General features: G+C 41.4%; 3 protein-coding genes across 6 annotated transcripts; all 3 read left to right on the top strand.

Annotated features, from left to right (window-relative positions):
• Positions 1-6,679: 6,679 nt before the first annotated feature.
• RB195_011079 (uncharacterized protein) lies at positions 6,680-13,123 on the top strand (the record flags this gene model as incomplete). 2 transcript variants are annotated; one of them, XM_064192344.1, is made up of 8 exons in its annotated part: positions 6,680-6,810; positions 7,556-7,697; positions 7,765-7,821; positions 8,169-8,285; positions 8,343-8,446; positions 8,920-8,980; positions 10,292-11,413; positions 11,643-11,750. In XM_064192344.1, 8 exons carry the CDS (start codon positions 6,680-6,682, stop codon positions 11,748-11,750), a joined length of 1,842 nt encoding a protein of 613 aa, XP_064049927.1. The 2 variants fall into 2 exon arrangements, with proteins under 2 accessions (XP_064049927.1, XP_064049926.1); XM_064192343.1 differs by having other exon boundaries at positions 10,292-13,123.
• RB195_011078 (uncharacterized protein) lies at positions 11,975-13,616 on the top strand (the record flags this gene model as incomplete). Its single annotated transcript, XM_064192342.1, has 4 exons — positions 11,975-12,722; positions 12,777-12,883; positions 13,378-13,496; positions 13,571-13,616. 4 exons carry the CDS (start codon positions 11,975-11,977, stop codon positions 13,614-13,616), a joined length of 1,020 nt encoding a protein of 339 aa, XP_064049925.1.
• A 46-nt stretch (positions 13,617-13,662) lies between these two features.
• On the top strand, positions 13,663-22,783 carry RB195_011077 (uncharacterized protein; the record flags this gene model as incomplete). Of its 3 annotated transcripts, XM_064192341.1 has the most annotated exons (18): positions 13,663-13,753; positions 13,811-13,971; positions 14,064-14,226; positions 14,305-14,396; positions 15,126-15,186; positions 15,266-15,375; positions 15,535-15,683; positions 15,742-15,805; positions 15,876-16,030; positions 16,097-16,313; positions 16,513-16,680; positions 17,310-17,370; positions 17,432-17,539; positions 18,999-19,126; positions 19,187-19,219; positions 21,088-21,152; positions 21,213-21,433; positions 21,660-22,783. In XM_064192341.1, the coding sequence occupies 18 exons, from the start codon at positions 13,663-13,665 to the stop codon at positions 22,781-22,783; spliced, it is 3,171 nt and encodes a 1,056-aa protein (XP_064049922.1). The 3 variants fall into 3 exon arrangements, with proteins under 3 accessions (XP_064049922.1, XP_064049924.1, XP_064049923.1); XM_064192340.1 differs by lacking the exons at positions 17,310-17,370; positions 17,432-17,539; positions 18,999-19,126; ... (2 more) ...; positions 21,213-21,433; positions 21,660-22,783 and having other exon boundaries at positions 16,513-16,692; XM_064192339.1 differs by lacking the exons at positions 13,663-13,753; positions 13,811-13,971; positions 14,064-14,226; ... (10 more) ...; positions 21,088-21,152; positions 21,213-21,433 and having other exon boundaries at positions 19,043-19,126; positions 21,629-22,783.
• Positions 22,784-22,862: the final 79 nt, after the last annotated feature.

The following is a 22,862-nucleotide window of genomic DNA, read 5'->3' as shown; positions in this document are numbered from 1 at the left end:
GCAAATTGTTCTTCCCTCAAGAATTACAAATCGCAATATTGATTGTACGTTAACTGTATGAAACAAGGCTTTGCACTTGTTAAAAAAACATTTGGTCTATTCGTGGCTTGGAAAGAAGCGGAAAGACAACAAACTCCAAACAAAGCAGTGAAGGATCGCATAAGGATGAAGAAAAATAGGAGTCAAATAAGACTGTGATCATGCGCCGCAGAAAAATCTGAGTGGCAATAAATTGAGTTTTACATGTGCATGGTTCACAAGTGACTACTTTAATTATTGATATCCGCAGTCGCATAACCGCATAGACAGCCGTTTCTCCACTGAAATAATCACAGTACAATAATGTACCAAGATTTCCCCATGATAGAGCATTTCAGCCGCAAAATACGGTAGTTATCGGAGCTGGAAAACTCGGATGAAGACCCTGAAAATGTCTCCTTTTTTCGATGTCCTGCTTATTTTCTCAAACATACTTGCGTAGTAAAAGAGTCTGATCTCATGACGTTTTCGCTGAGATGCTATTGCTTGACATGTCAATCAATGCGTGCTCTAAAAATCCTAATTATTTAAATACGTTCCATTTAATAAGCACCATTTGAATAACTTCACGTATCAATTATTCTCTCACGGAGTTTTTTCCTCCAATTTTTTAGTTCGAGTTGCAGTATGGAAAGACTGATTTTAGACAACAGATGAAGGAAAAGGAAACACATAAAAAAGGAACGTCAATTATTATTAGAAGGTGGCAGCCTTCATTTGTAGCACAGCGAGCAGCCTTAATGACATCTTGCCAATTCTTCACACCTAGTAGTTTCACATATGGTAAAGATAACGGAAACAATAGCAATGGAACGAATTAACAACACTGGAGTGGTCGATAGGTGCCAACAAGCAAAAGAAGGGCATATTTAATGCAGAAGCCACGAAGCATCATGTCAGTGAAATCAGAGAATCATTGAGACATTGAATTATTGTCAACACTGAGACAATAAATTGTGGATAGGACAATGTTCCACTCCATACCGTGGTCGTACGCTAGATATGGTCACGTGTACATCCCATTTACGCCAAAAATAGAACCATTATTTCGTACATCTAGTGAGAAAAAGTAGAAATTCCATTTTCGTTGTTTCATTTCGGTCGAAATCAGTAATTTCATGCAAATAAAAAAAAACACTGAGTAATGCCTTCAGTTACAATTCAACCTGACAAGAGTAAAAACAACAAAGCTTTTCCAATCGCTCTTTCATCATCGCTTACTCATAGTGATTGGAAACCCCGACTGGTACGAGACATCAGTCATTCACAAAGCGCATCAAAATTACGTACCAAAGTCCGGATAAATAATCAAAGTTTAAGAGATTCAAAATCGTACTATCTGGTAAATCTGATCGTATTTTAAGCCATAATTGCGAAAAGTTGTACTTGGCTTTAATACTGTGAAAAATTATTCCGTTAGTTTCGAACATTATAAGATAGCCTCTCTGTTGAGGGTTCAGCACTGCCTGAGCGTCTGCAAGCATAAAATCGTTTCCGATGATGCAGAAAAAACAGAGAACCAATTAATGCTAGTAATCGGTCTATGGATGCGATTTAAAGTGCTTTCTCATCCTTATTTATTAAGACAAATCAGGCTTCTTTTGGAGGTTAAAAGTGGAAGACATTTCAACTACTTCCGTGGTGACTCTTTCCATAAACTGGATCGCCTGGGTGTCACCTGATCAAAGCACGTGGTTTTAACCAGATGGGGCGTTTTTGGGGTCACAAGCAACTGAAAAAACTAAAACGAAAGTTATCTATAAAAACTAGTTGAAGGTCCAGCACCTACCGTCAAGTCAAAAAACCTTGATGTTTGGTGGAAGAAAATTGACTGAGTAGTACTTGATGTGGTCATTTTCTAATCGATTTCGAGGAATGTAAAGTGAGGACTTCTGGATATTTTCGCCATCTAATTCCTTTTAGTATAGGTAGAGCTCAGGACATTCTCAGGAACAGCAGTGAAATGCCAAACATCCTCCACAAATCTGGGAATCGGCTTCTTGAAACGTCCAGAGACCTCAGTTTATCCGAGGTGACAATAATCTGCTCGTGTGGGGTAAATAGTTGTGAATATTCGGATAAGCTGACCTCTCTGTGCACTCGCGACAAATTCGGTCCCCGAGCAGTGCTTGTTACGAAACTGCGCTGCAATTTTTGAAAACTACTTCTAGAATCTTATCTAGAACCTGTGAACTCCCAGCAGAAAACTTCCGCAAGCGTTGACTCTAACACAATAAACCGCACGTGTTAACCTTATTGTAGAAACCAATCACACATGATTATTTCTCAACTAGCCTTTATAAAAATTTCAAACAAGTTCAGAAAGAGAAACGTATGACATTAGAGTTCGTAAATAAGGAACTCACAAGCAACGACAAAAATGGCTTTCAGAAAAAGCAACTTAACTTTTGCAACCACACCTGGAAAGATATTTTGGGACAAAAAAAAAACGATATGGGTTTGTGTGAGTAAAAAAAAACAAATATCTGACTCCAAGAAGATCCAGAATTACTAAGTTGTTGATGTTTTAACGTGCAGAACATTGCAGTCAAAAATTCTTGCTCTCAATTCTACATTCTGTTGTCACATTCCTGCATCGTGTGAAACTGTGCACACACTTTGGTGGCATAATAGTCCCTTAACTTCGCTCTCTACCTTGAAACTCGACTAGAGAATGAATAAAGCTTCGTTCTTAATACCGTTCGCCATATGAAAATCGCTATTTCGAATAAACTCTTGAAAGAAAGTGATTGGTCCTGTTGATTCTTAGCCATTTCTGAGTCACGAGAACACACGGATACGACAAAAAACAGAAGAGTTGGTTCCATGAAGAAAAAAAAACCTCTTCATCAATCAACAACAAGACAAAAATGGTGCAAATCGATTATCTGTAAGGTCCCGCTTCGAATCGCGACGTTTTGGGGTCATGGCTCCTAGCACGTCCGCCACTTTATGAAGAGAGGGGATTGTGAACCGACGTTAGCTAATGAAAGACGAATAGATGTTATACGCAAACAACACTCGATCTTTGATCAATCAAGAAGAAAAATAGATACGACAGTGGATTCAATACGACCTTTGACCTGCAAATAAGGGATTTTTCATTTGAATCAACAGCATCATAACAATATTTTAACTGTAAGTGTTGAATGGTTGCCAATGAAAGACCAAAGGTGACCAAGACTGTTAGTTCAATGCGATGTTACGCACTGTGTATATGCACTTTACGATTCAAAGATATGCACGCAAAAGACTGACGTATTTTGGGCCAGGTTTAACAGAATTTTAAACATTTGCACTGTTTTGAATGCATTCGTGAACAATGGTGGTGATACGGGACTCATATAAATCTACAACGAAAGCTAGGGGAACCAGTGAGGAAGGATATAAGCAAAACAAATCGGATAGTCAGTTAGGCCTGCAACTCTAACAATTAACATACGGTATGTTATGTTACATACCCACGACTCCGCCTATATGTGCTCGGTCCTAGTATTTACAAGCGGTTTGAAGACAACCTTTGGAGCTTCCTATAGCTCTCAGTTTGCTGATCTTATTCTTGCTCAAACGGTAGAGATGTGTCAGCCCACGATCTATCATGAATAGTAGATATAACCTCAAACTTCAGAAAGGTGTTCACAGGCATTTAGGTGACATTTTGAGTATTTCCAGCAAAATCAGAATATTCGGTGGCAGTGTTAACCATATTCAACTCATTTCTTGTACAATATGAAAAATTGTGGCCCGAATAGAAAGGTAATATGAGGGCCCAAAAAGGAAATGAATGTTGTGACTGACCCAACAGCGATATTTAGATCTTTTATGGAAAAAAAAACGCGAAACTCACAGCAAGACTGAAAATCTACTAGTGAGCTTTTAGCATTGCATATGATTGAAAAAAAAATCATTTTCGGCTTTTCTTCTTTGTTCACTCATTAAAACAGAAAACGGAACTATGACTTAGTCCTTTACGAACTACAAACAATCCACTGAGTTTTAGCGCAACTTCAGCATACGACTTTCTCTTCCTTACTTTTATGCCTCATTCATGATCATGCGACCAATAATTTAATATTCTAGTTCCGTAGCCGTGCCAGAGCTTGCTTCAATATTTAATAATCATAACGATGAATTTCCTAATGTTGTCAGTCTTAGCGAATTGAGGAATCGATAGAAGAAGATCTGGGATCGTTCGGATCGTTACGGAACTGCGCGAATAGATGAAACGAGATTTTACGCGCTGCACCACGTGTACTCTATGAGTCTACGATATACACACAGGAAATTGATTAGTTCCGAGTGATGCTTAACAGAAGTTTCAGGATTTGCACCTGTTCTAAAAAAAGAATGTGTGGGGGGAGGTAAGGAATGCACTCTAGCAGCTATGGACTGATGCAAAATGGAATGTGAACCTTTGGACACATCGTCAGGGGCGAAAATCTTATTATATGTGGTATTCATAAACAACTTGACTTAAAAAAGTGCACAAATAATTGTTTTCTTTTTTGTCTCAAAGAGGTCCCAGAATGTGATGACCAATGAGCTAGTCAGCATCTCGTCCATTTAGAAAAGTAAACATCTGGGGTTCGTTGGATATATTAAGGCCATCTAGATGTTGTTTTTTTAAGAAGTGGTGTAGACATCACACGAGAAATGTTAGATTCACAAAGTAGTTTTGTACGGAAAAAAGTGATCTAAAGAAGCTTCCGAGAACGATATACTAAGAGCTTACTTTGTTCGAATGAAAAGTTACACGATGAGTGATGAGAATGGAAGGTAAAGCATGAAATTGCGATTGTCGAGTGGTGAGTCTTTAACGTACGAATACAGCAAAAAGTTCTAATGAACCTTTTGAAAACACTTATGATTCTCTTCGAGGGCATGGAACACATTGGATAAAATTAAGATAAACAAAATTAGACTAAATGAGAAAATCGACCTATAGGCTGAGAGCAAATGGGAATTTAGATTGCAAGCGAAGCATTGCAAGAGAAGCTAAAATACTATATGGGTGAGATTATCCGAAAAAAAAAGAAACTGTATGAAGCACACTTAATGAGATACATATTCGTTGTGAATCATCTTTTAGCAGAAAAAAAAACGAAATGAGACGCAATGAAGAGAAATTACTGCTACGTTATTGAAAGCAGTTTACCTCGTATTGAAATTATTTTTATTCCTTAATGGTTCACATGAGATTAAATCGAATTCTGGACAAGCACAGAATAGGTAAATAACGACATCAGTCGGAAAAGCTCGAATCCAACAATTTCAATCAATAGCTGTGGCAAAAGATAAGACATTGTGGAATTCTCGCAAAGCGTAGGAGAGTAGGCAAACCGAACGTGACGACGGCTCTAAACAGACTCGGTCGCTTTCCAGAATGGCGATCGATGAAGGAACTGGTTTTGTACGATGAATCTTTGTTCCGCAGAGATGACTCCAACAAGTATTTAACGAAGCGCTTCTCAACTATAATGCAACAGACATAGCGTTATTAACAAAGCAGACAAGACAATGTTGCGTAGCTGCTCCAACACCGACAAAAGGGAACAGCAAGAAAACCCAATAGATTGTATCCCAAACGAAAGAGAGGAGACGATTTATGAGATCTTTCTCCTCATGTTAGGTGTCACATGTCCTGTCAATACGATTTTTAAATGCATGAGAACCGTGATAAGGAAAATACGTCAGTGTTACAACCCATCCATGAACTAATCCTACCACTATCCGCAAAAACGAAATTGGCGCCAATGCAGAAATGACCAATCAGTGACGTCAGCACATATAAATGCAAATCAGGTCGTGAGAAATGAAGACGATCTGTCGTGACCTTCGAAATGAAGATCAGCGATGACGTCACGACCAAATTCGAGCGTTCGCGACGCGTCCCCCATTGGCATTTCGGACGGAGCGCGATATTGCTCCGGGAAATCTGTGCCACCGATGTCATGGTGGTGAAGTTCTTTCTATCAACATGAATTCTATTACATGTTATTCTCTAGAAGTTTTGCTTAGTTTTCCATGAGTGGGTTTGCAGAGTCTCCAGTTAGTTTTGAGTGCTCCTCAGGTTACCCGAATAAGCGTGAGCTGTTCGCAGCCATCATTATTTTTTCCCCGACACATCAAAAGGAATAAAGAACGGATCTCCTTGGATATTTCCTCAAACGACTTCGGAGTATGATTTGGTCTCTGCTTTAGAGGAAATGGGCCATGCCAGGTCCTCTCTCCTTTTGGTTTTATTCATTACTTAACAAAAGAAAAAGGGGCACTAAAAGGCCGCTGAGTTGAGTTTCGCTACGAGTAAAACATAATCAGTGCCGAGAATGTTGAACAGGAGGGCAGAGTGAAGATGAAACTTGTGTCGAGCTGAGAAAAGCTTGTACCGCAGCAGACGCATATCGGACTTCATCCTGGTTGGAAACATTCGGCGCCGACTATGCACACATGGATGGAATACCCTGCTCAGTTGATAGAAGAACTGTTCTAACATTTTACTTGGGTACAGAATGAATCTGTCGTATCTTTGAATAGTGTCTTTTCGTTTTTGAGAGTCATTTCATGGAATTTTGCAATGTCATCGTGTATTCTTCTTTCTTCGAGTACGTTGATTTCGGATGTGAACGTTTTCAGGAGGTTCATGCGTGATGCCCATGTTGACACTAATGGAATGCAATGGAACCAACTTGATTACAAACCATCTGAATTTTATGGCGACCTTTCTAAATTGTACTCCAAGCTCCAAAATTATCTAGGCATCTCCTCAAAAGAGTAAGTATTCATTCATTAGTCAGTTTTTTTACTTCATATTTCCCACCAGTTGTACAGGATCCGTTTCATAGCAAAAATTTGTTGAGTTCAAACTGGAAGATTGAGTTCTAGAGTTTCGTATATATGGTCAAGTACTTTTTCTAGGTTTTATATTTCATACCAATCCGGCTAGCGTTGAACGTCAGTTCTTTAATGATTTCAGCGTCTTCCTGCTAAATAAATCACTACTACATTTGGATGGTAACAGATTTGTGTAGCATATGTGGTAACAGATGGTACATATACACACACACGTACATATACACGGGACATAAAGCACGGTGCAGTTGCGCAAGCGGCTACGCTTGTGGCAGTGCGGTGGAGCGTAGCGGTTAGGATCGAATGGGGACCCATGCTAGTAGCTCTCACCGCTGCAGTCCCCAGTGGTCCCACCTCGATTCCAACAGCTATCTCCACCGCGTCGTTTGGAGCGCAGCCGCTTACGCAACTGCACTTATTTCATCTCGTTTTGACCTGACTCTATGTTCCTTTGATACCGCCACAATTTGAAAACATTCGATTGAAGATTTTTCTCCTGTTTTGCCGCAACTGTTAGCATTGATTGACGTGCTAACATGTGATGACGTAAACGTCATTACCGTACTGGTAAAATAAGATTCCACCTGAGATCGAAAACTTTTTGTGGGCTTAAAAAGTGAGCAAATGCTTTTTTTAATTGGTAGCAAGGACAGAACAAATGTTCCAGGTACTTGGTGTTTGTAAAGCAGTTTGCAAAGCAGACAATAACTGCTCACCAGCTCCGTAGAAATGTGCAGAAACTGCTTCCTAGCGATGTAATCTGTGTACATGACGAGTTCGTCAAAATTCTGTCTGAGTGTTGCCATTTGGTAAGATATTTGATGTTTGCACATCACTTTCAAATTTACTTACATTAAGCGACGAGTGTGTTTCCAGGATGTTGCTTCAAAGTCTACTAATGAAATAAGTAATGGAGCATATACCTGCTTGAAGGTAAGGTCATCTGCAGTAGCACGTAATACATGCTGTGGTTTTCCTATCGTTAGAATAGCAAGAACCGATTCCTGAATATCTCCGCTCTTCAGTTATCAAAGGTTGATATTTTCGCTATACATTCATATCCAAGTGTTTCGCAGTAAAAGCTATCAGAAGGAACCATTTACATAGTGAGTAGTATGTACAGAAACTAACCGTTATTGCGCCGACAAGAAGGACGAAACAGTAGACCTTTGGTTTCACTAACGAGAGACGGCAGGTCATTTGGAAAATCTGGTCGGGTCATGAGTGGCTTATTTCTCTTAGTGGTATTCTCAGCATTCAGAGGTTTGGTATGCTTGCAGAAAGGTTGCATTCCACAAGTGTCTACTGTCAACGCTTTGCTTTTGCTGCGAAGTCTGGAGAATGGATGGGCTGCTCCTGATTCCAATACAGGTCAACTTCTCGGTGATGCTATAAGGGTAGGGTGACGTCAGTTATCAGCAGAAAGTTCGAAAATCGGTATCTTAACTTTGTAGACCATCCTGGCCGATCGTATCGATGCTGCGACACACGTTAGGAAAGTGCCAGTTGTTAATGATATTGGAGTCCACGAGCATTTTGAATATTTCCAGAAGAATAGGTACGTTTTTTCATCATCTAGTGAATTCATAGAAACAGATAGAAAAACCTCTCACTTCTTGTGACTGCAGTACTTGCCAGCTCTTCCGCTTGTCTTTTTTTTTTGCAGTCAATACAGCCAACATTTTGCTTGCTTTTTTTCCTCTTTGATCAGTCGCCACTGAATACTAATAGCATTCTACATTTATGATCCTTTCTTTCCTTAACTATTTAGCGCACCGAATATTTGCTACATAATTTATTGTAAGATCTTTTACGGTTAAAAAAACAGCAGATATAAGCACATCGTACAAAATTTTGCAATGGCTATTCTGAGAACAAGTTCATTCAGATATTACGAATTTCGAAGGTTTTGAATGAACTTCTGTATGGCACACCTGCATTCTTTTCCTCACCACGGGCTTTAATTAGTTTTTTTTCTTTTAAATGAAGTTTTGTTCGTTTTATACGCATTGCTCCAACTTATCTTTTCAGAAAACAATCTCGTAACTTTCTACAAGACATTACAACAGCTGATCTCTTCTACTCTTTTTCGGTATGTTGTTGTTGTTTGTTCGATATTTCCCCATCTCCTCTCTTTTTGATTCTCAGATTTGAAAGATTTGTCAAAATGCACTTCGAAGCGAAGATTGATGGCCTCATCATAGCTAAACATTTTGTTCGGAACTTGGACTCACAATATAGACCACCATATAAATGAAGAAAATAACACTTCTTTCTCATTGGAAGTTGCAATTCTTCCGAAACATTCATGGAGCTGGAAAAAGATGTGCGATTTCCCTTATAAAAAAAACGTGAAGCTACAGTTTGCAAAGTTCTTATGCGATAGATGGAGCGAATCATTCGTGAATACCAGCGTTTGTCAAATGATTGATTGACATCAGTGATCTGTATCGTGTTGGGTGATGGATGCATACTTATCGGAGTGGGACAGAGCCCCCCTGGATATGACGATTGATCGATATCATGTTAAGCTCATCGGAGCTCTTTTGACTTGTTTGTTGGTGCCTAGTACTAGCGAATGAGTAGGACTATTCGCACTTTTAGGATTCTTTTAGGATTTTTGAGATTTGGACTTTTTGTTCCGCTACTAGGATGTCTCTGAGGCTTAAATTTTCAAGCATTTGGATTGCTGCCTTTTTCTAATTTTAGTTGTGTATGGTTAGTATTCTTCGCAGCCGCAGTGTCGTTTCGGTGTCTACGAAGAAGACTAACTATTTACAAAAAACAGTAATGCAAAGTCATTCGAGAAAATGGGGTAGATTTCCATTACATACAAGCTGAAATCATACAGGGGCACTAGCACCAAAACAAATGAAAAAAAAATTGAACGAGAAAGGATTTTGCTAAGAATGAATGATGATCCTACTTGAGATTTATTACACAAAAAAAAATTACGGCGAAAAACTGCCGAAAAGATCAGAAGGAGAGATTTGAGGAGCTTCTCGATGCCGTTATATCATATCGATCAATTCTCATATTCTCATAACCGGAAGGACAAGCCAGATAAGATATAATGCGTCACACCGAATATATGCTAGTATCGCTTTTATTGCATAGTTTTGAAAAAATACCAAATGACTTACCTGATTCATCCCCAATCTGCTAAAGATAGGTTTTATATCAATTTGTTCAGTATTTTTTTTGTCGGTGACGTGGTTCCTCACTCGAGAGTAATCCAGTTCATCTGTATTTCCTTCCGCCTTAGTTACACAGAAGCTTCTACCGTTGGAGTGACACAGGGGTTTGATATGTGCAGCAAACAATATAAATAAAATTCAGTATGATACAAGTAGGATATGTTAAACTCCCGAAATCTTATTCGGATTATACCGTTTCATTGCAGAGCCGCGAACACTTTCTTGGGGCTGAGACCAGCAACCTGCTACGTATGAGATGTCATGCCGACTTCTACAAGAAGCTTGAGTCATGTGTCAACAACGACGTCTCAGAAGCAAGGAATGTCTGCATGTTGGAAGACGCGTCTTTCGTATCGCCCCCGCCCACAGTTCTTCAAGCACACGAGGTTTCCGTAGATGAGAATCTTGCCCTCATCCGCGTTAGTGGGCATGCCGAAATCTTCTTACCTGTCAGCCCTAAAAATTTCGCTAGACTTACTGTTGTCTCTCAACTAAGCAGAAAGCAGAATTTTAAGAAAACATGGGCTCGTGTATCTTGTGAAAGAGAGGGGATCACAGCAACTAGAAATGTGCAACGTGATGCACGTGTCAGGACTAACGTATTAGATGAATCCAGTATAGCTGCCCCAACGATGTACGATTTGGTCACACAACGTCTGAAGAGCTACGCTAACATTTCATGTGAGACTGAACCGGATATTACAACCACAACTGAACCTTCTACTCAGAAAAGAACAAAGACCATGAAGCGCAAAATGTCTGCAGAATTCGCATCTGGGATTGAAGTTCCCTCGCTGACGAAAAAATTACCTTATGATGTGTCGAAATTTGCCGGGAAGTCTGCAAAATTGGAGGCTGCTAAGTATATCTCGAGGGATAGTGATACTTCATTTGAGGAAAGTTTCTCCTACACTCTCGAAGGGGAGCGGATATTCAAGCCATGCTCTCTTTCACCTCATGTTGCGCAAAACTGTTCTTCACATCAGTCATTTTTACCGTTTGATAGGGGAGAAGAACACAGTAGAATGGGAACGACAATGGTCGGTAAATCTTCTAATGTAACCTCATTCGAAGAAGATACGTCAGTAGCAGAATCGTCTGTGGCTGAACTGCGAAAACAGTTCAGAACTCGATCAGCCGAAGGCCTTCATGGAATGTCCAGAAAAGAATTGTCATCGTTAAAACCGAAATCATTGAAGAACGAGGACCTATCTCCTTCTAAATTACGCGGTCGCAGGTCTGATGCATCAGCATCGATTCATCATCGTGCCTCAGGATTATCTGCAGCGCAGGCAATAATAGAAGCATGGAGAGCATCATCTTTTGAGGTTCTTCCAGAAAACTCTTCCTTACCTCTGACACAGCGTGATCCTTCTGTGAGCAAGAGTGCCTTTAGTGATTTACCTACAATATCAGATATTAGAAAATCAAAAAACACACCTGAACCTTTTTCTTCACCTTATAAACAGCATGATTCTGTAGAAGTAGATCCAGGCGACCGATTGGTAGAAAATGTTAGTCAAAGCGGTCGCCAGCAGAACACAATCTTATCTCCAGGAAGTACACGAGAAAGAACAATTATTTCTGGCGACACTCATTCGACGCAAGAGGAAATCAGGAAACGAACTCTTAGAAGTTACTCATCAGTACAATCTTTTGAAGTAGATCCAAGTGTGCATGTCTCAACTGAATCATCGCAAAAAACAGTACACAGAAGCCAGTCCCCACAAAAAAGGAATACACAAAAATCAGAGTCAACAGCAGATATCGGCGAACAAGATTTTCAAACTAATGCAGGAACAAGAGCAAGGTTTGATGAAAACGTCAGCCATTCATCTACGCAACGCGTTGTTACTTTCGAATCTTCACCAGTGTCATCACAGGATCGAATGGTGTTAAGGTCAGGTTCAGAACACAGTCAGCGTAGAAGCAGTGCTAGACGATCTAGAACGCCTAGCCAACGACCTAGCACTCCATCACAACGTTCCAAAACTCCGACACAACAACCCAAAACACCCACACTACGTCCCAGAACTCCAACACAACATCTGGAGACTGCGCAGCGCCCCAAAACCCCCACGCAGCGTTCGAAAACTCCAACACAGCATCTGAACGTTACGACTCAGCGTCCGAAAACGCCAGCACAGCGTCCAAAAACTCCAACACACCATCTGGATGGTACGTCTCAGCGACCGAAAACCCCTACTCAACGTCCAAAAACTCCAACACAGTATCTGGATGCTACAAGTCAGCGACCTAAAACCCCCACACAGCGTTCAAAAACTCCAACACACCATCAAGATAGTATGGCTCAACGGCCGAAAATTCAAATGCAACGCCCAAAGACGCCAACAAAGCATCTGGAATCTGCGACACAGCGACCAAAAACGCCTGTACAACGTTCCAAAGCCCCAGTTCAACGTTCCAAAACTACAACCTATGGTATGAAGATAAAAGAGGCTAAGCCATACGATGCATCATCATCTCTGGAAGTGGATTTAAGTGAACAGAAACCACGACGAACAAGAAATTCGAGGGCTGTAACAAAACATGCTATATCAATGTCATCTGGGGAAGATTCTGCTTCAAATTTACTACACAGGGACACAAGAATTAAGACCCACTCCAAGTCAAAGGGTGAGGAATCGTTTGATGTTGAAAGGCCTCTGACAACATCGTCACGCTTGACAGGTCGAAGAGGAGGAACCAGCGAGCTTTTGCGTTCCAGTTCTCCTGAAAAAGCAGATGATGAGAGTTCTGCTCGCAGGAATAAGAAAACAAAAAAAGTGAGGACCAAGGTCAGTGAAGATTCTAAGTTCACTTTCGCCCTGCGTTCTTCTAGTCAGTCAAGTCTGGAGGACAATTTTTCTGAGATAAAGAGGCCTCGTGGAAGGGTTCGTAAGGAGATCAAAGCGCGCGCTACGGAAACAACTCCACCCAAAAGGGTGACCAGATCTAAGGCTGAACACTCAACAAGTGAAGGTGAATCGAGAGAGTCTGCAAACGAACGCAAGTCATCTCTTCGTCGCAAGGAATAGAAATTTCGAACTCTTCCGTTGCCGAAATCGTTTATGCGCGGATAGTGAAGTTTTTCCGAGGAAATTATCTTTGAAACACTCCTGTCACTGACATTGTGCAATTAATCTGTAAACATGTACATATATGCATCTTATACGTATAGTCTTAGTTTGCTTTTACGTGCTTTTAATATCGAGGATTGGGAATAAAATATACGCTTCAGTCACCTGTGTTCTGGGTGTTGCCTTATGGTGTTTCCAACCAATCTTTGTAGGAATGTAATTTTTCCCCTCACTCTTCTGTGGACGGATTTGTAGTGAGCGTTACCTGTCGACGCTTCCAGCTTCTCAAATTTCTTGGTCACAACCTCCTCTTCCCAATGACTATCATTTTGTATGTATTATGCCTGTGTTTTATTTGTCTTAATCGTTTAATTTCGTTTCAGTAGACTGAGACTACAATTACAGTAATTTTCCGTGGTCTTTCAATGACTTCATCAACTATTCGTGCTGAAGATCTTCTTCTGCGTAAGAAACGTGCCATTGATCCATTTAATCGGATGGGATGCAATATTGATCCTTTCCTTGCCGTTGTTGAATTTTGCCAGATACAGGGCCCGCGCCCTTTAGCAACAGTCTCGCTGAGACCGAGTAAGGGGACAAAAACTACGTCTCATAGTCATTTGTTCATGCAGTTTATTTTTTTAGATAAGAAACTTGCATCTGTAGATGTGGACACCTTGTCAGTTTGGCTGATGAGTTCGGAAGCTGCAAGCGGTACTATTTTGATGATCTACAACCAACAAATGGGCATTTATGGGTTGTCGTACTACATTACCATGTACGATATAAAGGCAAGAGCCTTCCAGGTATTAATCATCTTGTTGTGACACATACATGCTCAGAAATTATCATGCTGCTCTCATGTAGGTGTGCCAAGAATTATCAGCTCTTGTTTAAGCGACCAATATGTGTGGCCTTGTTGACTTCGGAGCGACCAACATCGGATCAGTTGTCACGTTTTTCTTCTGGAGTTAGGAGACTGGTTTCGCCCCTCATAAAGTGCAATCGCCGTTTTTTCCTGAAACAGCTTAGCGATATGATCAAGATTTCGGATGCCGTTGGTCTGATCGTCCCATTGATCTTTGTGATCTCATTTCATTTTTACTATCTGATAAGTATTGTACAAATATGATACGCAGAATCCGACACAATACAAAGTTACTACACATTGGATGCAGAGATGTTAAAGCAGTCAGGAACGAACCGTAAACTCGTTACTGTCGCTGAACAGGTAATTAAGGGAATGAGCGAATGAGCGAGGAATCACATGATGAATGAGTGTGGGTTATGGTAGGGTAAGAACGACTTGAAGCACGTTGCGTAAGCGGCTGCGCTCGAAGCGTAGCGGTGAGAATCTAGGAAGGGCCCTTGTTGACACCATTCCTGGCTGTAGTTCGCGATGTCGTTTTGACCCTACCATATTTCAATTGGCCGGACTTCGATGCGATGCTCATTACAGGAAACGCGTCTCAGAAAGTTACCATTTTTTCGTTTGTCGAAGAATACTGCTGTGATCCTGATGAGATAAAAGTAGAAGGTTGTGAGACAGCTGTTCGAATTACCCAGTCAGCACACGGTCATTGTCATAATCGATGTAAACGTAGAAATGGTTTTGGGAGACTGTGCGATGTCTTCAATAATAGAATATTGGAGACCTCGCACTAGAACTACCTTGAAGTGATAATGTCTCTAAAGCAGCATAAAATTTGACTCGATCCCAACCGCCAGTTCCACCGTGTCGCTTCGAACGCAGTCGCTCACGCAACTTCATGTCGTTTTCACCGTACTATATGCATTGTGGACACCATTTATTGCTGAGAAGTACGTAGGATCTTGGATGATCCGAACAACCTTTTACGCATGCATCCGAAAGTGTATTGAATGAAGCTACGCTGGTCAGAACCGTAGATTTTATCTGTTCTCCTTTTTCAGTACTTACTTACTTCATTCTAATTTTCAGGCGAGGAAACTGAGACCAAGAATGCAAGCGATGTATGATGCTTTGTCAGAATCTCAAACATGTATGTTTCCTTACACTTCTAGCAGTATCTCTTTCGTGTCTTCTTCAATCAATGTACATATTACTGGACCTGCTTTAAGATCTTGACTGTACTGGTCACGCTGCAGAGGATCGCGAAGCTGCCGAAGAAATGTTTTTGTCCTTTCTTCAAAACTCTTCACTGGATCCTATTTCTGATGTGACGCCGTGTGTAGGTTATTTAAGTTTCTTTTGTTAAGATATCATGTTTCTGATGACATTGATGTCTGACGGTTTTATTATTCTCTAGATTGCAATACTCCTTGAAAGTGGGCATATAAACTTATTAACAAATTTAACTACTGTCGAAAATTAAAGGAAACGTGTTCAGGCCTATGACTCCTTCATCGCAAATTTGCACAGCTTTCTTGTGCAATGTTCAGAGAACCATTTACGGAAGGGCGTTTTGTACTCTGCAAATACACCAATTCTACGATTCCCTAAGCGTACATCTCCAATGAAGACAAAAACCTCGAACAGGTGCACACTTTCAGTTTTGTTGACGATGAGTGAATTGGACCAATCAACATGATTTTAGCAAAGATGTTCCTTCTACAAGTGAGGAGGAGACGTTGCGCACCGTTTCGCACCATTTGGATAATGTAAGGAACTTTTTAGTCCTAATCAGTTGCGCTTTTGAATCAAAGAATCAGTTCGTAGCCATGTATTCAGCTGTTGTTCCCAGTGTTAGCGGGCGATGATATGATTGTGTGTGGTTCCGAACAAAGGAAGCAAACAGTAATCGACTTTGTCGACAAAATTAATTTCTTGAAACCTAAATCACATCCTAATCATAAGGTCGTCTTATGGACGGACAACGATGAAAGGTGCGTTCAGATTCCTCACCCCGTTCACTCGAACTGGTGCTAATATATTAGTAGCCAATATTTCAGTCGTCCAAAAGGTGTGATAGGTGTCTGCCACGGCCGCAGTGAGTCGGCTGCTCTAAACGTGCCAGCCACTGCCATACTCGATGCGAATGCCTGTGTGCTAAGAGCAGTTCCTTATCGAGGATCTTTGCTTGCGAATCTTAGTACAAGGAGACGTTTTCCATCGGACGCAGCTCTTATTGCATTTGTAGCTGCTTCGCTAACGAATATATCTTCCTTGGTAAGTCCCGATAAAAGTGTCCTGTGACTGTTTCTACCCACCAAATCCTAATTTTACCCCCAATTATATAAGGTCATCTCATGGACGGACAGCAATGGAAGGTGTTTCTAGATTCCTCACTACTTTCGATTCTCTAATTTCTCCTAACAAAATGTGATGTGGAGAGGCGGAAAGGTGATCACAACTACGGATTTTTCAGGTGTACCTGTCTCGATTTCTTTCTCCTCTACATCTTGAGAACGAAAATATCACACTCGACGACGAACGTATTCTTGTAAATATGCTAACTGAACTTGATCTAGTAAAATACCAAGGACTAAAATGTTCTTTGGAGAAAAGGCGCCCTATCAACGCGCTGGTGAAATCGGTTCAACTGTGATATGTATGTTAGAATGATATTATAACTGTTGTACATTACATTGCCGCATAATTGACCATAATTCATAAAGTTTTGTGTTTGTTACCATATGTGACATCTAAGGTCTGATACGAAGGTATTTTGGGTAGGAACACCTCTGTGGCAGCTCACCTAAAAGCGTAGAATCTTGAGTATTATTGAAAGCTTTTGGACGATAATGTGTGAATGAGGACTGCCATCCGGTTACACGTAGTAACTAGTCATGGTGATATGATTAGAAAGGGAGCAACGACGAAAGAGTGGAGCAAAATTTGAAAGAAACCTGTAGGTGAGCACTGGGACTGCGGGTGTTAACCTGAGTAGCAATGTTATGAGATTAATCTAATATCTATTAATAATCACATTATAGATGTTTTTGGGAGTGTTCGAGCAATTTGTTTGCGTTCTCCACTAACTAAATCCGCCAGCTTCTTCCTGGCGGATTTAGTCATGCATCTAGACAGTTGATAGCTGACTGAAAATCCTTGAATCTTAAACTTATTGATTTGAAGAGTCGACAAGGAACCGGCTTTAACTGGACTGCTTCTAAAACTGGGTTACGGAATTAGGCGGCTGAACGTGCATCGAAGCGTATTTAGTGTGGGGAAACCGATGGAATCGTTGGTAGAAGTGTGGCAATGTGTGCACTAATAGCATTAGGTCGGTTTTTTTTTGCGTGTCATTCACAATTATCATAAAAGAAGGACGAGAATTTATGAAGAAGAAAGTAGAGTTCCGAGAGCTTATCAGAACCACTGCACTATCGACTACCGCTCGTCTCGTCGAGGGGTTATGGAAGTTGTACCTTACTCCACTGAGGACGCAGGGCGTTCGACGGTAATTGTGCATTAGATTTCTCTTATGCTCGCAGAATCTTCATATTTATTTGAATTATATTATTGTACAGCGGACGTTCGACAACGACGGATTTACTTGCGTTCCATTATTTAATTAGTTGGATCGTTGTGGAGAAGGATCCCCCCATATTCGCGAACTAGTCAGAGGACCACATGTGTAGTTGGAACACGGTGCTCCTCTAAACAACCTTCTCCCCCTCTTCTCATTCTCTCCAGTAGAATCGCTCATGTTCACTCATGTGTCAAGAGCAAAATATAAAAAAAATGGATTGGTGAATTGATGAAGAATTTGTAAATAGATTAGAATAAAAATGATAGCTAATAACGAGAAAAGTGATATCAAACAAGTTTTCATAAAGCATGAGCTGAGTTGCTGATCTTTGTTCGAAGTCGTACACACTTAGACACTGGGTTAAAAATCCCATTTTTTGCACTTCTCCTCGTTGCGCTACTACGGTAGAATGTTCTGACTGAAATTTACCACATAATCATCGTTATTCAGCAACTCGTGCACCCAAATTTTAGCGGATTTTACTCCTCCGGCTGTTGATGTCCTTTTTTCAGATTGAAATGTCAAATACCTTTCCTGGATATATAGCAAGTCCTCATTGTTATATAGGGAATATCCTCATTTAACTCTTTTACGCTGAATGCAAAAATCTCATGTCTGCCAGGGATTGACTCCTGCCCTTTTTCTTGAGAGCAGAGTAAAACGAAATTGACGTAGTGCGGAAACTTGATGGCTAACAATAAATTCGGAGTGTAGATTACGACTTCGTCACAGCTATTGCGCAGCCTCCTACTGTACATTCCTCTGATCAGCATTGCTGTAGTTGATAGTGTAGCTATTGATCCTGATGACGGAGTGATCTCTACTGCGATATCTACATGTTTTCTGCAATGCAGCAAAAGCTGCATGCAAACATCGCAGTAGTTTGGGCAGATCGGCTTGTTGGAGTTCACTGGACAACGAACAGCAGTTCATTGTTACGAAACGTATGTTTGTTGCCAAAGATTTCGTTTTCTCCTCAGGCATTGGACTTATCAGAGTCTGGTATCTGGCAGTGTGCTTAACGACAATAATATTTTGGACATTTATTTATTGGACATTTATTTATATTGGATATTTTGGACATCATTTGGAATTCAAACGAATTTGTGCGTTTCCAATGCATATCTGACACTACCACGAATTTGTATAAGGAATTTAGATTTTATTGGATGTGCTGGTGGGTGATTTGAGAGAGGTACTTCTAAACAAACACATTTGTCATAGGCATCGTTAACTTGGGCAAAACAACCGCGTTCACAATGAGAGAACCACTTTTCGGGCGTAGGATTGCAGAAATGACTATGTCTTGATAAGCATAGGCATGTTGTCATTAACTGAAATAGTTGTTAATGTTAAAAAAAAAAGTTTTAGAATTGCAGACGTCTTAGTTCGTAGTGCGTACCAGCGGCGGACGGCCGCCTTCATGATTCTCGTGTTGATGTTGCTTTTGCTGTATGCAGAAACGTTTCTAATGTTAACATGCTTCAAGCGAAAAAAGCCGCCTAATGTTCGTTTCTACTGCTTATATCGCAAATCCTTCTCGGCAACACATCCCATCGAATTTCAGATCAGTATTGTCGGCAAACCAGCTCCTCCTCCGGTATGTTCGTCCTTTGACCTTTCTTCTGTTAATTTTTTAATTTCTGCAAATACCCTTGTTGAATACACTATTTCAAGCCAATATGAAGATAAAACTTCTTCAAATTTATTTGAAAGAGTCTTTCACCATATCGAATCAATATCTTGAGAAAACATGGTAATATGGTGAAAATTTGCGTTTCAGTAAGCTGTTTTCTTTCTTACAAGCAAGCAGTGGCAGAGAGGTTTCGATAAAGTTAGAGCAAATCGATTCTTCTCAAAATATGTGAGAGTTCGTGTTTGACGAGGTCAATGTGTGTTTGCATTACAGTAGTAAACATATTTTCTTAGCTTGGTTCAATGAGGATCTAGAGTTACAGTAGGTTCCTCTTATCACAATCGGAGAGGGAGTGTCTTATTCACTCCCTTGGACAGCGACTATTAAATAAATTAAAAGCATCACCCCACGAATCTGAGGTGGTGCAGATTCCAGGTTTAGTATTCGTATACGGGATGGGAGACTATTGAGAGGGAGTGATTCAGTCCATTTCTTCCTAATTGCCGTAAAAAACGGCCCGGAAGTTGCGGCGCTGCACAAGGCTGGCGCGCTCCAGTCGAACTCCTTGTAGAAAATAGTGCGCCAGAAGCCGTATCTTCCGGGCCTTTTTTTACGGCAATTAGGAAGAAATGGACGGAATCACCCCCCTCTCCATAGTCTCCCATCCCGTATGCGAATACTCCACTTGAAATCCGTACCACCTCAGATTCGTGGAGTGATGCCTTTAACATAATGAACCTCGGTTTCTCGGCTTTGAAACTCTATCTCTGCACCAAGTGACTTAGTTCTCCGCTTACATGTTGATCTGCTGTTGATGATCAAGTTTTTCTTTTGAGGTTTTTGCCAACCTCAAATCTGCTGATTTTGTAGTGCAGTCTGAGGCAAAAAACAATGGTTTTCCTGGAATTAATTTATATGAATACAAACCAGACCAAAGCACATTGCAAGCAGCAGTGCTGAAAGGAATTTAAAGAGTGAGACTTCTTAACGAGAATCGCTAGTTTCAAATTCTTGATGGTAGAGGTTTCAACAAATGACAGAGTAGCGTGCATGCAGTACACAATAGGTGTATTAGAACAACATTTGAACGCCGCATAGAAATAACCACGGTCGAGATCATGGTATTCGAAGACACGTTACCTAGTTCATCTGCACTTCCATTGTTCTTTGATTTATTTGAGAGTGCGTCTGTAATATCTCCATTTGTACTCGTCTCTGCCCATTCAGTGCGTGGAACCTAGTCACTCATGGGTGTGGTACAGCGGTTCACGTTAAAACGCATCACGTGTTCGGCCAGCTCATCTTACTTCTCCTGGCAAATGTGGCGACGTTTCTAATCTTCGATCGCTGACGCAGGACAGTACTTCGAGTCCTTTTTTTCATTTGCGTAAACCGCAATACTCCTAGCATCAACCTCTCGATGGAGCTGTTAATGACGCTGACAGCATTTTCCTCCTGCTTGACAAATGCACAGATTTCTGGAGCATGTGTCGTAGCAGGTAGCAGGGTGATGCTAGAATAGTCTAGGTCTTTTTTTATTCCTCTACACTGCATCCTCGATATTGCTCAAGCAGGTCTTTTAATCCTGGACTGGTCTTGGATTTTTCATGTTCACTTCCCAACCTAGATATGCAACTGCCTGAAGGGAGCATGGAATCTTTGGCAACAACCATTCGTTTAGTCTCGCTGAACTGCCGGACACTGTCGAGTGTACTCCAACAAACCACCCTGTCTAGGCTTCTGCGACATCTCTCTGTGCCGTTTGGTGCACTGCAGGAAACATGCATAAGAGATCGGCGTGTCATCTGCTTTGAAAATTAACCATATACTAGAGTGCTGCTGATGAGAAGAAAGTAGATGGCTGCACGGTAGCTGTGTGGAACGATTACAAAAGCCTGTTGGACGAATTTGGTTCAACGTCGTCTGGATGCGCCTTTGTATGAGTGCTCGATCGCAGAGGACGTAAACTCTGGATAGTAACTGCTCACGCACCTACGGAAACCTTTGCTGACAACAGTGAGGACGCCTTCTACGATGAAGTCAATGCGCTGATGTCTAAAATACCCAGCCAGCAGGTGGTCATTGTCGGAATCGACGCAAATGCGAAGATGAGACTCGAACAGCAATCCGATGTGCTAGGAAAATGGCATTATCTAGCGAAGCGCACGTTGAACAACGGTGACCGTCTGATTGACTTGTGTGAACAGATGGACCTCATCGCTTCCAAGTTTAAGAAGAGTCATCGGCGCCATCAACTCACGTAGCAGGGTTCAACCCTTTTAACGCCTGAAAACCAGGGCAAGCGGAAGATGAGGACTCTCAAATTTCAGCTCGACTACGTTTTACGATATCTGAAAATGTAGAGGAGTTTAGGCCGTTGCTTTTGAGTCTGACCACTATCCAGTTCTTCTCAGCCTTAAGATACGGTTCAACAAAAGTAACCGAGGAGTGCCTCCTCAACCGAAAATCGACATGGCAGATCTGAAAGACGAAGAATCCAGAACGAATTTCCGCCAACGTGCGTCTATTCATGTTGGAGTACGGACCAGGAATAAGCATTGGGATGTGGATTCCTTTACAAAGTACATCCAGGACGCTGCAAATGAAACCCTCCCGGTTCAAATGTCGCCGAAGAAGTTTGCCTCTGCATCTGTGGAGACGAGATCCGCGTACAATTCTGTATGTGCCGCGCGCAGCACTGGCGATTTCAAGCAGGAAAGACATCTTAGAAGGAAGTTGCGTCGTCAACTGCAACAAGACCGCGATAACGAGTGGACGTCAAGAGCGATGGAGTTTGGAGAAAGTTGCTTTACTAAAACACTAACAGTACACAAAATTAAAAGATGTTCTCCTGTCCTCAACACTGTCAATGGAGTAGCTGTCAGTGAAGCAACTCTTCCAATTTGGAGGGAACACTTCAAGACCTTGTTGAACCGGCAAGCACCGTCAGCTCCTGAACTCGAACACGTTCATAGACCGACATATGCGGTTAACGAGGAGCCACCGACCGAGTCGGAGGTCCTGGTCTGTATTCAAAAAATGAAGAATGGAAAATCTGGTGGAGACGACGGGATTAGCGCAGAAATGCTGAAATATCTTCCTCCGTCTGGGATTCCTGTAATGACAAAGATTATCGATTCAATATGGATAGACGAAAAGATACCTTACTCGTGGAGACACGCTATCATAATTCCCCTCCACAAGAAGCTATCCGTCACAGACCCCAGGAATTATCGAGGAATCTCTTTGTTGCGTGTTATGTACAAGGTATTGGTGCGCATTATCCTGGACAGACCCATTAAACATCGCGAAGAAAAAACGCGCGACGAGCAAGCTGGCTTCCGTCCTGGCCGATCTACGATTGACCAGGTGTTCATCGCCAGGAGAGTGATTGAAATTTGGCAACGGTATTCGAAGCCAGTGCAACTAGCGTTTCTAGACTTTGAAGCCGCGTTCGACTCTCGTCACCGAGGCCGTCTTCTCAACGCGCTCCGCGCCGATGGAGTACCAGGAAAGTTCGTTCGCTAGCTTGATGACATGAATCAACGAACAACTGCTGCAGTTCGAACACCAGCCGGATGTACAACACCGTTTGAAGTGGTAACTG

The sequence above is a fragment of the Necator americanus genome, chromosome III, assembly GCF_031761385.1.
Source record: "Necator americanus strain Aroian chromosome III, whole genome shotgun sequence".
Lineage (NCBI taxonomy): Eukaryota > Metazoa > Nematoda > Chromadorea > Rhabditida > Ancylostomatidae > Necator > Necator americanus.
The sequence above is the reverse complement of the archived record's forward strand: the minus strand, read 5'-3'. Positions and strand labels throughout refer to the sequence as shown.